At 37.8% G+C, this 13550-nt stretch overlaps 4 protein-coding genes across 14 annotated transcripts in view; 2 read left to right on the plus strand and 2 right to left on the minus strand.

The window, feature by feature from the left end:
- Positions 1-705, minus strand: part of ppip5k2 (diphosphoinositol pentakisphosphate kinase 2) — a 47800-nt gene extending 47095 nt beyond the window's left edge. For all 7 annotated transcript variants that reach the window (XM_079600216.1, XM_079600215.1, XM_079600214.1 and 4 more), the window contains exon 1: positions 354-705. The gene's annotated coding sequence lies outside the window, so the exon portion shown is untranslated. The remainder of the gene's footprint in view (positions 1-353) is intronic.
- The window catches only part of slc38a9 (solute carrier family 38 member 9), a 219439-nt gene that overhangs the window by 148772 nt on the left and 57117 nt on the right, over positions 1-13550 (plus strand). The gene's annotated exons all lie outside the window — the stretch shown is intronic.
- On the plus strand, positions 2047-8722 carry LOC306991631 (uncharacterized protein). 3 transcript variants are annotated; one of them, XM_079599675.1, is made up of 6 exons: positions 2052-3006; positions 3272-3490; positions 3717-3937; positions 5711-5823; positions 6097-6861; positions 7025-8288. In XM_079599675.1, the coding sequence occupies exons 1-3, from the start codon at positions 2159-2161 to the stop codon at positions 3922-3924; spliced, it is 1275 nt and encodes a 424-aa protein (XP_079455801.1). In that variant the 5' UTR covers positions 2052-2158; the 3' UTR covers positions 3925-3937; positions 5711-5823; positions 6097-6861; positions 7025-8288. The 3 variants fall into 3 exon arrangements, with proteins under 3 accessions (XP_079455800.1, XP_079455801.1, XP_079455802.1); XM_079599676.1 differs by having other exon boundaries at positions 2068-3006; positions 5714-5823; XM_079599674.1 differs by having other exon boundaries at positions 2047-3006; positions 6097-8722.
- Positions 3654-10223, minus strand: LOC306991630 (uncharacterized protein). Of its 2 annotated transcripts, none has more exons than XM_079599673.1 (13): positions 9952-10223; positions 9686-9811; positions 9260-9575; positions 9087-9172; positions 8768-8820; positions 7134-7173; positions 6991-7058; positions 6785-6874; positions 6363-6676; positions 6035-6213; positions 5632-5804; positions 4603-4817; positions 3654-4524 (listed from the first exon to the last, which is right to left on the minus strand). In XM_079599673.1, the coding sequence occupies exons 1-13, from the start codon at positions 10120-10122 to the stop codon at positions 4289-4291; spliced, it is 2067 nt and encodes a 688-aa protein (XP_079455799.1). In that variant the 5' UTR covers positions 10123-10223; the 3' UTR covers positions 3654-4288. The 2 variants fall into 2 exon arrangements, with proteins under 2 accessions (XP_079455799.1, XP_079455798.1); XM_079599672.1 differs by having other exon boundaries at positions 9686-9814.

Raw genomic sequence — 13550 nt, forward strand, 5'->3', positions numbered from 1 at the left:
AAACAAACAAGTGTCAAACACCAGCGCTAGTCAGAGAAGCACAATAACGGTTTCGGTGTTAATTCATTATAAAAGGAAGATATTAAACTTTGTTAAATTAGATATCTGACGGATCACAGTCAAATCAACACAACAGTTTAAAAGCCAGTGTCATGTGACTGACAGCATGTATCTCCACTAAGACGAATGCATTAGTATGGCAGTAAAAGTCATGACAGGAGGTCAGTCATGTGCAGTTTGACGTCTCACTTCAACAGCTAACAGCTAACGACTCTTCCTGCAGACATGTCGTGTCAGACACAACACATGCATGGCGTTAGAGGGGATGAACAGCAAGGAATGTATGTTCTTACCTGCTCTAAAAGAGATCGAAGTGAAATCGGAGGCTGTGAGCTGCTATGTTAGCTATCTATCACACACATAGAAACACTGAATGAGGAGAGCTAACGTTAGCATACATGCTAAAAGCACCAGCAGCAAACATCATCATCCTTCAGCTAACGGGCACACAGAAATGAGCTCATTCTGGTCTTTTGCGGGTCTCTAAGATTCTCCGTTAACGATGTATTACAATCATCTGTGTAAATGTTGTCTGAATTTACTCCAGCTTAAGCTTTAAAAGTAAAAACGGCAGTCGAGGAGGCGTCAGTCGTGACGTCACGGCAAAGGAGGAGGAGCTACGGTGACGTTGTCCAATCAACGATCGCGTTCAAACTCTAACGGGCGTTTTTTAACCGCTTAACCTGGATTGTTTTGTTTTTTTACCTGCACGAGTTAATATACTTCCCCATGACAAGCCAAAAAACTAACAAACGTGTATGACTTATGGTTTATGAAGAAGGCCAAAAATATAACTTAATGGCTTGGAGTTGGGACACCCAGCGAATTCAGCAGTTAGGACATTCACAGACTGTCTAAACACGTAACGTTATAGTTTTGTACTGCGGTTACACACTTGTTGTCATCAATAGATATCCAGCATTAAATCAACACTGAGTTTTTGTCTAATATGCAAATCCAAGAGGTGCAGGCAGAGGAAGAGCATGTGACAACGTGGTGGTAAAAATTAGCAGAGTTTATTGAATAGTCTTTCAAATGCAACAGGTTTTAGCAGTGGCGGGCCGTGCATTTCACACCTAGGCCTTCAGTGATGTCCACCCTGAATTAATAACTTTTAATAGTGTAGCAGCGCACGCACATACTCTCTCTATAATGTGAAATTCCTGTTTTTATTTTGCACCGGCAGTTATAGGGTTAATGCGGTGAGTTCGCGAAAGGCCGGGTAGAGAGAAACGAGCAATTGACTTCGGCTTTTGTGTACAGTGGTTCTTGCGTTCCGATTATAAATTCAGAAACGGATCCTCCCTGTCTTATCCTTCAATGGCTACAATAGTATTAATGTTTGAAGAAAATCATATTCAGCACGGACAAAAACAGGGGCAAAAAAATGCATTATACTCTCCAAAACTGATTTTTTTACACAAAATCCATCCTAATTTCTTTCCTCAAAAAGACTTGAATTACTTGGTTGTACAGGTTGTCTGTGCTTTTCAGTCCCAGCAACCTTTTCTATCGCCATCGAGGTTAATGTGCTGAAAGTCGAGTCTGTCCCGTCGTATTTCTGTCATAAGTTTTAATTCGCTTTAGTGCTGAGAGTGTCCGCTCGACAGAAGCAGTAACGTTAAACAGGGAAAACACCGCAAAACATGATGATGTGTAACGTTACAGCCGACACAAGCTCTCACACCAGATTTTTGAACGATATCATTGAGATCAGCGGGACTTTTGCCTTCAAAATCTACGGTGGCCGGGAAGTGCAAAGCAACATTACAAAGAATTAAACACTTTTACAAAGCTCGAGACAAATTTACATTCTGGAAAACATTTTTACCTACCATAAAACACAATTACATGGGCTAAACACTTTTACCAAGGACAAGACAAATTAACATTTTAGAAAACAAATTAACAAGACGCAAAACACTTTTACCAGTCCCGAAACAAATTTACAAATGATAGATTCTTCACGGAAAGGGAATGTACCACATACCGGAAGTGACGAGTGAAAGCGGATGATAGGTGTTCTTGGTGAGCGCGGTCAATTCGTGTTGTGGAAGTGGAGTAAATATGGCGTGAATGAAGTTTATGGTGACCGAACATGGACTGCGGCCGAGGGATGTTTTGCCCGTTTTGTGGCAAACACATGAACAGCTTAACGCGGTTTTGCTTTACGTGTGGTCGGTGTTTGGAGTTTTTAAAGGACGCGAACCAGACGGAAACACCTGACATACTGCATCATTGCGTTCAATATTTTAACGAGGGCCACTCGTACGATGTAATCGTGGACATGATGTCAAGTCTACACGGTGTAAACATCAGCTTGAGGACTCTTAAAAGTAAACTGAACGAAGCCGGGTTTTACCGCAGAAAGGATTATTCCTCTCCAAACGCCGTGAGTAACGCCATCAGATCTGAACTTCGTGGACCTGGACAACTATTTGGCTACCGCACGATGTGGCAGGTACTTAAACAAAAGTACAATCTTCGAGTGAAGAGAGATGATGTGATGAATTTCCTCCGGGAGCTTAATCCTCGAGGGTGTGAGAGCAGAGCACGCAGAAGGTTTACAAGAAGAACCTATCACTCAATGGGACCTAACTATATGTGGCACGCAGATGGTTATGATAAACTTAAGCCATTCGGTTTGGCCATTTCGGGATGCATTGATGGATTTTCACGTAAAGTATTGTGGCTTGAATGTGGACCAACAAATAATAACCCAACAGTGATTGCTCATTATTTCATGTCATGTGTGCGAAACCTCGGTGTCATCCCCATGAGACTGAGGACTGATTGCGGCACTGAGAACGGCATAATGGCTGCAATTCAATGTACCCTACGCCACCATCACAGTGACTACTACTCTGGAGCGTCCAGCCACATGTACGGCTCATCTATAACTAACCAGCGTATTGAGTCCTGGTGGTCTATATTTAGAAAGGGAAGGTGAGTTGTCTTCATAAGGGGTAATTTGCATCTTTAATCATTCAATGTACTTTTCTTGTCAGGAACGAGTAATTGAAAACGAGCACAATAAAGATCAATAAAAAATGTAAAACAAATCCTGCTCGTCAGGAATAGTTGTTCCTGAAAAGAAAATCGAATGACCAAAAGATGCAAAGACCATGAATTTCATTACAACTAACCTTGATTTTATTATTCAAACATGTGTATTGAAAGTATAACTAAACATTTTTGTCCATTTCTATAGGTCTCAGTTCTGGATGGAGTTATTTGCAGACCTTAGAGATGCTGGATACTTCAACGGTAGTCATGAGCATCAGTGCCTATTGAGATATTGCTTTGGTGATGTTATTCAGAAGGACTTGGATGAGTGTGTGAGGCTGTGGAACAGTCACAGGATTCGCCCTTCCAGAACAGCAGCATGTCCAGGAGGAGTGCCCAATGAACTCTACTACTTACCACACAGGTGATAAACAGATCAAAGTATTAATATAACGTTTTAACTTATATGAAAATAAATTCAAAAGAAAATAAAAAAATATTTTAAATATTGTTTTCATTGTAATTTAAATTTATTTTCTAATGTTTGTTTGTAAATTGTTTTTCTTTCTTTTTTTTGTTTTTCTTTTGAAGTTGACCAAAATTAACTAACTAACTAAAAGAAATGCAATTATGTTTTCTATTTAACATAGGTTTGGCTCCAGAGACTGCGGATTTCAAATTGAACAGGCTGACCTGGATGCCCTTCCTGAGGCTAGCCTGCCATTGACTCCTTGTGGGGACCCAAACATGCAGGAGTACTTGGACTTTGCCATGGAACACAATCAGTTACAGAAGCCAGAGAACTGGGAGTCTGCATCAGAACTGTACATGAAATTAAAAGATATGGCTCAGCTATGAAATTATCAAAAAGGTAATTATTTTGTAGTAGTGAAACACTGCTGCCTGCCTGAATACAATATTCATGAATCTGTCACCCAAAGCTTAATTGTTTTTAAGTGTGAAATAAATGAATCAAAAATAGTAATTAGTATTTATTTACTTTGTAAACAAAAGTTATTGTTTCTTTATCTAAAACAGTGATCACAAAGGGATCCCAGTTTGAGATTCATGGATCTAAAACATTTTCAAAATGTTAACTGAGAAAAGAACATGCTTACATACTGTAACATTATAAAAACAACTTTGGCAACTGCACTTTAAAGTGCATCTTTAACAACAACTTTTGCAGAGTCTTAACTCTAGGGGTCATCCATTATATAGCTTAGAAACAGCCGAATCCTGGACTATTTTGAATTCCAAAGTCCATTTGTGACTTAAACAAAGTGTACGAGTCTAGGAGTGGTAATCTCAAGGAGTTTGCACATGTATTTGCCATTGGGAACACAGAGTCATCCTCAAACTCTATTTGTGGCAGTGGTTCCAAGCCAGATGGGGGAAGTGAAGACAGTCCAGTAGCAAACATCAAAACATCTTCAACAGACACAGCCGCCTGGCTTTCTGCAAAGAAAAAAAATTCAGATACATCATTGCAAAGTGTTTTCTTAACTAGTTATAAAAACAAATGAACTAACAAACCTTCACAATCAAGGAGATAGTCTGCCCAGTAGGCCATGGTTTGACTTTCTTTAAGTCTTCGATTACTCCCCGAAGGACTGAGGTCAGGTTTGAAGAGACTCTCAAGTTCAAAAGCAGTGAGTCGCCTTTCAGAGTGGAACAGGACAGGGGCCATCAAAGTAGGGTGTTGCTGTAGTGCAGTCAAAAACTGCAGGGTTGAAAGACCATCTTTGAATCTACAGAGTGAACACAAACATTGTTTCACTGCTGTGTAGTGCCAATTGAATTTAAATTATCTAAAGAAAACTATTAAATATTCTCTTCTCTACAATTACTATCCACCTTAACAAACATACATGTAGATTTTCCTCTATGGAAGAGTTAGTCAGGAGGAGAAACTTGATCTAATTTCTGTTTTTGCTTTGTCATTATGATGTATTGTGTGTAGATTGATGAGGAAAAGGATTAATATACATTTTAAATTGAATCTATAAGGTGTGAAGACTTAAAGGATAGTTCACTTTAAAATTTAAATTCTGTCATCATTTACTCACCCTCAAGTTGTTTCAAACCTGTATTAATTTATTTATTCTGCTGAACACAAAGAAATATATTTTGAAGAATGTCAGTAACCAAACAGTTGACTGTTCCCATTGACTTCCATAGTAGGAAAAAAAAATACTATGGAAGTCAATGGGTACAGACTACTGTTTGGTTACTGACATTCTTCAAAATATATTTCTTTGTGTTCAGCAGAAGAAATAAATTAATACAGGTTTGAAACAACTTGAGGGTGAGTAAATGATGACAGAATTTAAATTTTAAAGTGAACTATCCCTTTAATGAAGGCACTGTTTGACACAGAATGAAGCAACATCACATATCAGTTGAAATACACTAAGGTACAAATTCTGTCACAGTGACAAATTGATAACAGATATACATGCTTGCATAAACCAAAGATGGGGACCATGAGGCATTTTAAACTAAAAATTCTTACAAAAATACATTAAAAAAAAGAAAATCTCATCACCACAAATATTATCTTACCTGTCAATTACAGATGAGTTGCGGTCAATAATATACCATTGGAGGTAGTCAGACACGATTTCTTTCTTTTCTTCCACAGTAGCCACACGTCTCAGACAACCTGCTGTCTGTAACATTGTGCTGTGTCTCATGATACATTCTTGCAGAGCATCCAACGAAGCAGCATTCTCAATCTGAAAGAGATGAAAATAGGTATAAACACCCCAGTCAATAACTGTGTGCACTGTATCTTCTTGCCTATTTTTTAATGACATATTGTAGCATCTTACACTATCAAAAACTAATAAATTAATTAAATAAATTCTGCACGTGATATAGGAAGTAAACATGGTCTCAAAACACTGCAGGAACTATGTAAAATTCTGCCCTACCATTATTTACTACCAACTTATGCTATTCTCACCTCTTGCAAAGCTTTCCCTATTTCTTCATCAGTTATTAAATTACTTGTTGCTTTGAATGAAGGCTGGCCTGCAAGATAATGTACAAGATCTTCCGACAGGAAATGGGGTCCTGGACCTCCATGCACAACTGACACAGCAATCATCTTTCCTGCCAGGTAGTATTCATCCTCCCTAACAGCTGTGAATTAATTCATATTGCAAAATAAAACAAACAATGCATTACTGTATATACTGTAATATACAAGCATATGTCATGTGATATATATGGTCAATTAACATTAACCAACCATTAGTAGCCTATAGTACACATCTAACCAATATGCATACCATTTGCATTGTAGACCAGGAACCGATGTCCTTCTGGTCCATCAAAAATGGGCCGGTCTTTTAGGTGTTTCATTAATAGAGTTAAAAACTCTCGTCTTGGACCACCAGTGTCAATTCCCTCTTCCAGAACACCAGTATCATCAGTAAATTTCACCAGCATGTCACAGGTTTCAGAATATGTTGTACGCTTGAAACCTCTGACTGCCCCATCCCAAACATTAGCCCTTGAGATGTTGAACCGGCTGACTTTTTTACGATCAATAGGAAGCGACAGGTTTGCTACGATGTCAGGTAATGCAATGTCCGACTCCTCCCTGTAATGACAAAAAGTGACTTGATTTGTGGATATTCCAGAACTATTGTACAGTGAAATTTTTTTTTTTTCATGTTTTGAGTGCTATAGTCAAAACCTGTCATATTACATTGCTGTGTGTTGGAAATTCTCCACATTGACAGCAACCGGCCCTTCGTCCTCTTGCTCAACATTTGGTGAATACAGGTCGGTATATTTACTGTTGGGAAATTACCATTTCCATGTTAAAACATCGTACAAACAAAAGTCTTCCCCATGTAATCAGTTAAATAAATTAATTATGTCAGTCTTTATCTTCTTCTTTTTTTTACTTACCTGTAGCAAGAAGGTTTTTTTGGATATGTTTCAGGTGGATCCAGATCCTCAGCATCAGATATTACTATCTGAAAAACAGATTCAAATGTCTGAAACAACACTGAAAACCAGAAATGTCATGCTGCCACAGTCTGCCTTATTACCTGTCCTGGCTGAAATGTTGATGATTGTCCTGGTGCATCTCTGAAACATGATAAAACATTAAAATGATTAGCTCCATGATTAAAGCTATAAGGTAGTTTTGAGTAACATGTAGAGGGAACAGAAAGATTTATAAATAAATCCAAAAAAATTTTTTTGCTATAAATAGCATTATACATATGGTATCTTCTGTTTCAAGTTCATCCAAGCAAATTCTCTGATCACATCAACAACTTAAAGATAAATTATTTATTAAGAACATGTGGATAGGAGCGCTTCTTGGACTCAAATCTGAGTTTGTTTGAGTTTCTTTTTGAATAGAAAAGGTATAAAATAAGAGAAAGCTCAAACTACTAATTTTTATAATTATTAAAATGCTTGTATTGCAAGTGGCCAAGTCATACAGAATTAATTTAAAATAACTCGATGCGTTTTGGCATCTAGCCTTCGTCAGCGAGTCAAACGGATGAAATGCGAGACAGTGGGTCTTTTCTAGTGTCCAAAGTGTTCTGGGCTAGAGTGGGTGATGTAGACATCTTAAAACCAGCAGGTGTCCTTCAGGCCTACAATAGTCAAATCATGTAAACAGCCAAGTTTCCTATTGGTTGATTACCACTTAAAAAACCCATTGTCTCTCATTACATCTATTTGACTCCCTGACAAAGGCTAGATGCCGAAACATGTCGAAGTTCTATTAGTTGGTTCTGGATGACCGTGCCACTTCAATAAAGGCCTATAGTACCTATGTAGGATCGTCAATGATGTGTGATAGTGGATACCCCCCACTTTATTCTGTAGTGGCGATTTTAATCTTATTTTGTTTTCTCAATGATAAAATTGAATGACGTGTTCTGTATTTTGAGTTTTCCTGTTGTAACGTTGATACAGCTGTGTGTGACACTGAGACAGAGGTGAGAAGACCCCAGGCTAAGGAGGGGTTGAGGCAACCATGGGGGTTCCTCAGTTCCTGCCCTCTGGGGTGGGTGTTTAGAGAATGCTTTGATGAGAACATAAGACTCCAGAAAGAACACCAATCTGTGTCTCACTCTACCCTGCAAACTGGTCTGTAAAGGCTGGGGTTTCACCCAGCCTGGCAGCTGGCCTGTGTGGCTAGAATGGGAACTATTCTTGCAAGAATAAATATATCTTTTTCTTTTAAATACAATTTGGATCTTGACGTCTCTTTTGCCTGGGAATGCTGTGTTTGTTAAATATTGTTTTTGCCACAACAATTCTCACGTGTTTAATGGTTTGGTTAGTTTGTGTTTATTCACCTGCAAGAGCAACTGCATTTCAGTAGATTTATTCTGTTATGTTAAGTAAAGCTCACACAGGCAGCTGTGGGTCCTTTAGGTAGGGAGCACCTCAGTCAGTTTCAGAAACAGCCGATAGCATGTTGCAACGTTGAGCTTATGTGCAGCAATATAAATGTATGTATAATGTGTATGTGAATAAGTAGAACAATGTCTGCTAGTAGTTTTATCAGTTTTGATTGCACTTTACCTGGTAGTGAAAGCACTTTAGCCCAATAAAATATGACTTTTCATAAAATATTAATTTCAGTCAAGAAGTAAATAAATAATTTCAACCCATGCACGCCTGAAAGTTCATTTGTGTCCAAGTGTGCAACACCTACCTTTCATCTTCCAGTTTGTATTTGGGAGTACTTCGATTTTGTGGTTCAAAAACCTGAGAGGAAACGGATAAAATGATCAACAACTTTCAACAGCTTCCATTATTTTTCCATTACCACATACAGTATATCAATGCTGAATGGTTGTCTGTGTTACTGTATAATAGTAACTGCAAAATAATCAAAACAAGCATTTTCCACTAAAATATTGACCAGGACATTGATGTTATGCTTAAAATCCAATGTACATCTAATAAATTACATGAAATTGAATAAATACAAACATACATAAATGTTTTAAAAAAGATAAATAACTATGTACCAAAGTGTCAGCTCGATTGAATTCAGCTGTGCTCCTTGTTGTCATGACAATTTCAGAATCAGAATCAGAGTCTGAGGTATCGTACTCTGAAAAAAATGAATCAAACAACCATTATTTATCCTCCAGCAGAGTATCTAAATATGTAAAAATATTGAATAATGAGATCCACTAACCTCTTTTATAGTGTTTTTCTAGGCAAATGAAAAAAGTAATCCTGGAATATGCCTTTCCTATTTCCTTTTTATATTCTGCCAATTTAAATGACCTTTCTGACCCAGGCACATGGACCACCTCTGAGCAGTCTGGATACAAAAGGACATAAGGTCCTTCGTGCATGTCCTTGTTAAAGGTTCTCATTTTCTGGACAGCTTGTTTTAGTAGATCAGGTGCTGCTACCTCTGGGTCTGTAAATAACGGGAGTGTTTTCCCTCTTAGAGGTTTTAAATCAGTTCCATCAGTTCCATGTGGCCCCATCAATCCTACATTTATCTAGTAAAATAACAAAGATATAATTAATGTATAGGTAAAATACATATACACACACACACACACACATATAGAACATTGCAAAATTATATAGGGCGGTCAGTACAACTTACCTGGACATGTTTTCTTTCTTTGGGCCTACATTTTCCTTTTGGCCCATAGTTAAAAGACTGTCGTTCTTTTGACTTCGAGCTTCTGTACTCCATGAACTGTTTGTATGATGGGGGACATGGGTTGTTCTGCTGACATGGACAGAGTTCCGTTTCAAAATTCACAATTTACCAAAATAGAAAGTTAGAAGCCGCTCGAAAAATCATTAGCATTACTACTGACTTTTATTTCACATGTCCTTAGATAGCTAGCGTTTTGCTACACTTACTTTGCTTAGCACTGTGTCGGGCTGTCGAGAAGTCCCCGGGGTTTCAGGTGTTTCCGTCTGGTTCGCGTCCTTTAAAAACTCCAAACACCGACCACACGTAAAGCAAAACCGCGTTAAGCTGTTCATGTGTTTGCCACAAAACGGGCAAAACATCCCTCGGCCGCAGTCCATGTTCGGTCACCATAAACTTCATTCACGCCATATTTACTCCACTTCCACAACACGAATTGACCGCGCTCACCAAGAACACCTATCATCCGCTTTCACTCGTCACTTCCGGTATGTGGTACATTCCCTTTCCGTGAAGAATCTTTCATTTGTAAATTTGTTTCGGGACTGGTAAAAGTGTTTTGCGTCTTGTTAATTTGTTTTCTAAAATGTTAATTTGTCTTGTCCTTGGTAAAAGTGTTTAGCCCATGTAATTGTGTTTTATGGTAGGTAAAAATGTTTTCCAGAATGTAAATTTGTCTCGAGCTTTGTAAAAGTGTTTAATTCTTTGTAATGTTGCTTTGCACTTCCCGGCCACCGTAAAAATCAGTCCTGGCATAACTTTACATTGCAGTCAGTTCTGTTTTTACCCGGACAGATCGATAGAGATCCGTGACTCTGCGTAAGATGGATAAGGGATTTTTTCCGGTAGGTTTGAACCTGCTGGTGGTCGAGGAAGGAAATAAACATTAATTTGTGGGTTGAAAAACTATTAAATCTACAGGTATTTTAGTTTACACAGTTCGCTACAGATGCGGTTAGCTAGCTCTGACTACCAGTAATAATAGTACACGCTCTGACCATCCAATCAAAGGGCGTGGAAATGCTTACGTTATTGTGTGCCTGCTAGATGGCCCCGGTGCAATCAACTCGATATCTGATTGGCTGATTAAATCTGACCGATTATCTGATTGGTTAAAGCAACAGTTTCATTGCCATTCATTTAAGCTACAGGCGCCCGCACTATCGATTCTGAAGGCCTCGAAGCAGATATATTTGACCCTGGCAACACATGATGACTAAAATATGATTGGATAAAAGCACTAAAATAAATATACACTACTAGAAGCAGCGCAACCAAGAGAAAAGCTATGAAATTATGAGAACGGACTATTGGGAATAATTTAATACTCATTCATAAAAAATATATATTAAAGTGCAAGTTAGTGATTCTCATAGTGTTTAGGCCAGCAGAGAAGGCCTTGCTGGCCCTGACGGCCCACCACTGGGTTTTAGAGTCTATGGTTTTTATTCCAAAGCAAGGCAATGGAAAACTACTGCCTCGCTACTTCCTGATAGTGCTGGGGCCTGTTTCAATAAGGAGGTTCAACCAACTCTGAGTTAAAACTTGAACTCTGAGTTGACTTACCCTGAGATGGGAAACTCTGAGTTTTCGGTTTCAGATCAGCTGAAATTAGTTAGTTCAATCAACTCTAAGTTGACTCACTTTGAGTTGAGCGTGTGCACCAGAACTATAAAAAGCCATTATCAATGGAGCCCAGATATTATGAGTCTATATTATGGCAACAGCGCCAGACACAAAGCGGAATTACTGTTATACAGTGTTGGGTGTAATTAATTACCAAGTCATCTAAATATTGTAATTTAATTAAAGGGATTACTCTTAATTCTACTGTCATTTAAAATAAAATATGATGTAATTACATTAAATAGGCTACTGCATAGACTATAGAACAATTCTGTATAAAACAACAGTGGATTTAACATACATTTTTAAAAGGTATATTTTGAATGTAACCTTCTCCCTCTACACACTTTGGTCAATTTAAGAATAATTCATGCAATTGTATATTGTTAATTTTGAAAGCATTAAAAGTGCAGTTTCTTGTCTCTCCTCATTGTATTGTTCAAGTGGTTGAGGTTGATGGGACTTAGTAATTAATAATAAGTAGACCAATACTTTCTAAAGATAGTAATTATTACATTAATCTAATTACACTGTTGAAGATGTCATTTGTAGTTAGTAATTAATAACTATTTTAGAGTAATTTACCCAACTGTTATAATATCAGAGGTGAAACTGGAAGAACAGTTATTCAACCTAATTTAAATTTTCATGAAGGCTATAGGTGCAATCCTGCAGGCATTAAAAGAATGTGACAGCAGCTGAAAAAAAATATATATATATAAAAACATAATTCAATCAGGTAAGGCTTGAGCATATCATGGGTGTAGGCTATCTGACTTTACAAACATTTGACATATTACATAACTAAATAGCATCCAGTGTCTAGCAGTGCAGCAGCATTTTTGGCTGAGGGAATTCCTTCATCAGAGCCGGTCACTCCCGGAGATCCAAGGGCCTTCATAAAATGTAAGAGGTCTATGTGTTATTTTTTATATAGGGTATTTTTGATATTTCCATTTATTTTACTTTGGGTTGGGTTTTTCGTTGGTCCCAATAGATTCTGATATCTATTGGGACTAATATCTATCTAGAGACTAATATCTGTCTTTTGGAGCCTCCTGTCCCAACAAACCCAGACAGTTGTAAGTTGCCTACTCAATACACCAGAAATTATGACAAATAGTTATAAAGTGTACAAATGCTCATCTTCACAGGATGATGGGTTTCTGCGCCACAGAGAGGCCTACAGTGTAATGTTAATATTATGTGTCTACACATCAGACAATCTACACATTCACATTTGTATGTGGCGTAGCCTATAGAATCGAAGTTTATATATAAGTATAAACGGACATTCTTATCCCCCAAGTGATTTTCAGTAAATTCCACAGTTTAATTCTGTAGAATTTGTTTAGAACTACATGATGTAACTCTAATGTACTGTATTTTCAGTTGCCAGTTAAGGAGTTATATATACTTCATCTTATAATTTTTTTTTTTTAAAAACAACAGTAAAAACAGCAATGAATAAATGTACAGAAAGAATGAATGAGGTGTTTAAACACCGCTTCCTCTTTAAAAAAGGGGAGGAGACCGCAAGAAACTCTGGGTTTACCGAAGAAAACCTGCTCCCGACCAGGTTAGGTTCACAGAGTAAGTTGCCATGGTAACTGACTCTGAGTATAAGTTACCTCTCTTTCAGAAACGGGCTTGACTTACTCTGCTTTCTCGGGTTTGATATACCTCCCATTCTGAAATGGAAAACCCAGAGTTTCCCTCATTTCAGGGTTAATATACTCAGAGTTTTCACTTAACCTCCTTTCTGAAACAGGCCCCTGGTCTGCTGGACCACGAATAGTGCTGTTTTCAAGCTACACAAACACAGTGAAGCTGTTTCACAAGCAGTGTTTGCTCTGAGGTGGTTGACCAAGAGCAAGACTGTCCCGCTGGCTTGACTGTAAGTAGGCCAGTGGTCAGTAAGCAGTGTTGTGGGACAAGCATTGTTTTTGCTTCTAAATTTAGCACTTAAAGAAACAATACATTATTTTATCCATACGATCACTTCTTTTGATCATCATTTATTTTGCACAACTGACCATTTTTATTATGTTAGTTATAGTTATAGTATCGGTATGTCATTTGAAGTTTTGAATAACAAAATAAAAAAAACATTCAAATAAAAAAGTTTGTTTATGTCACATTCAATGTGGGTTTTAGTTCTCTCAGTTTGTATGTTCCTATT

Source organism: Phoxinus phoxinus, assembly GCF_949152265.1.
Source record: "Phoxinus phoxinus genome assembly, chromosome: 23".
NCBI classification, from domain to species: Eukaryota; Metazoa; Chordata; class Actinopteri; order Cypriniformes; family Leuciscidae; genus Phoxinus; species Phoxinus phoxinus.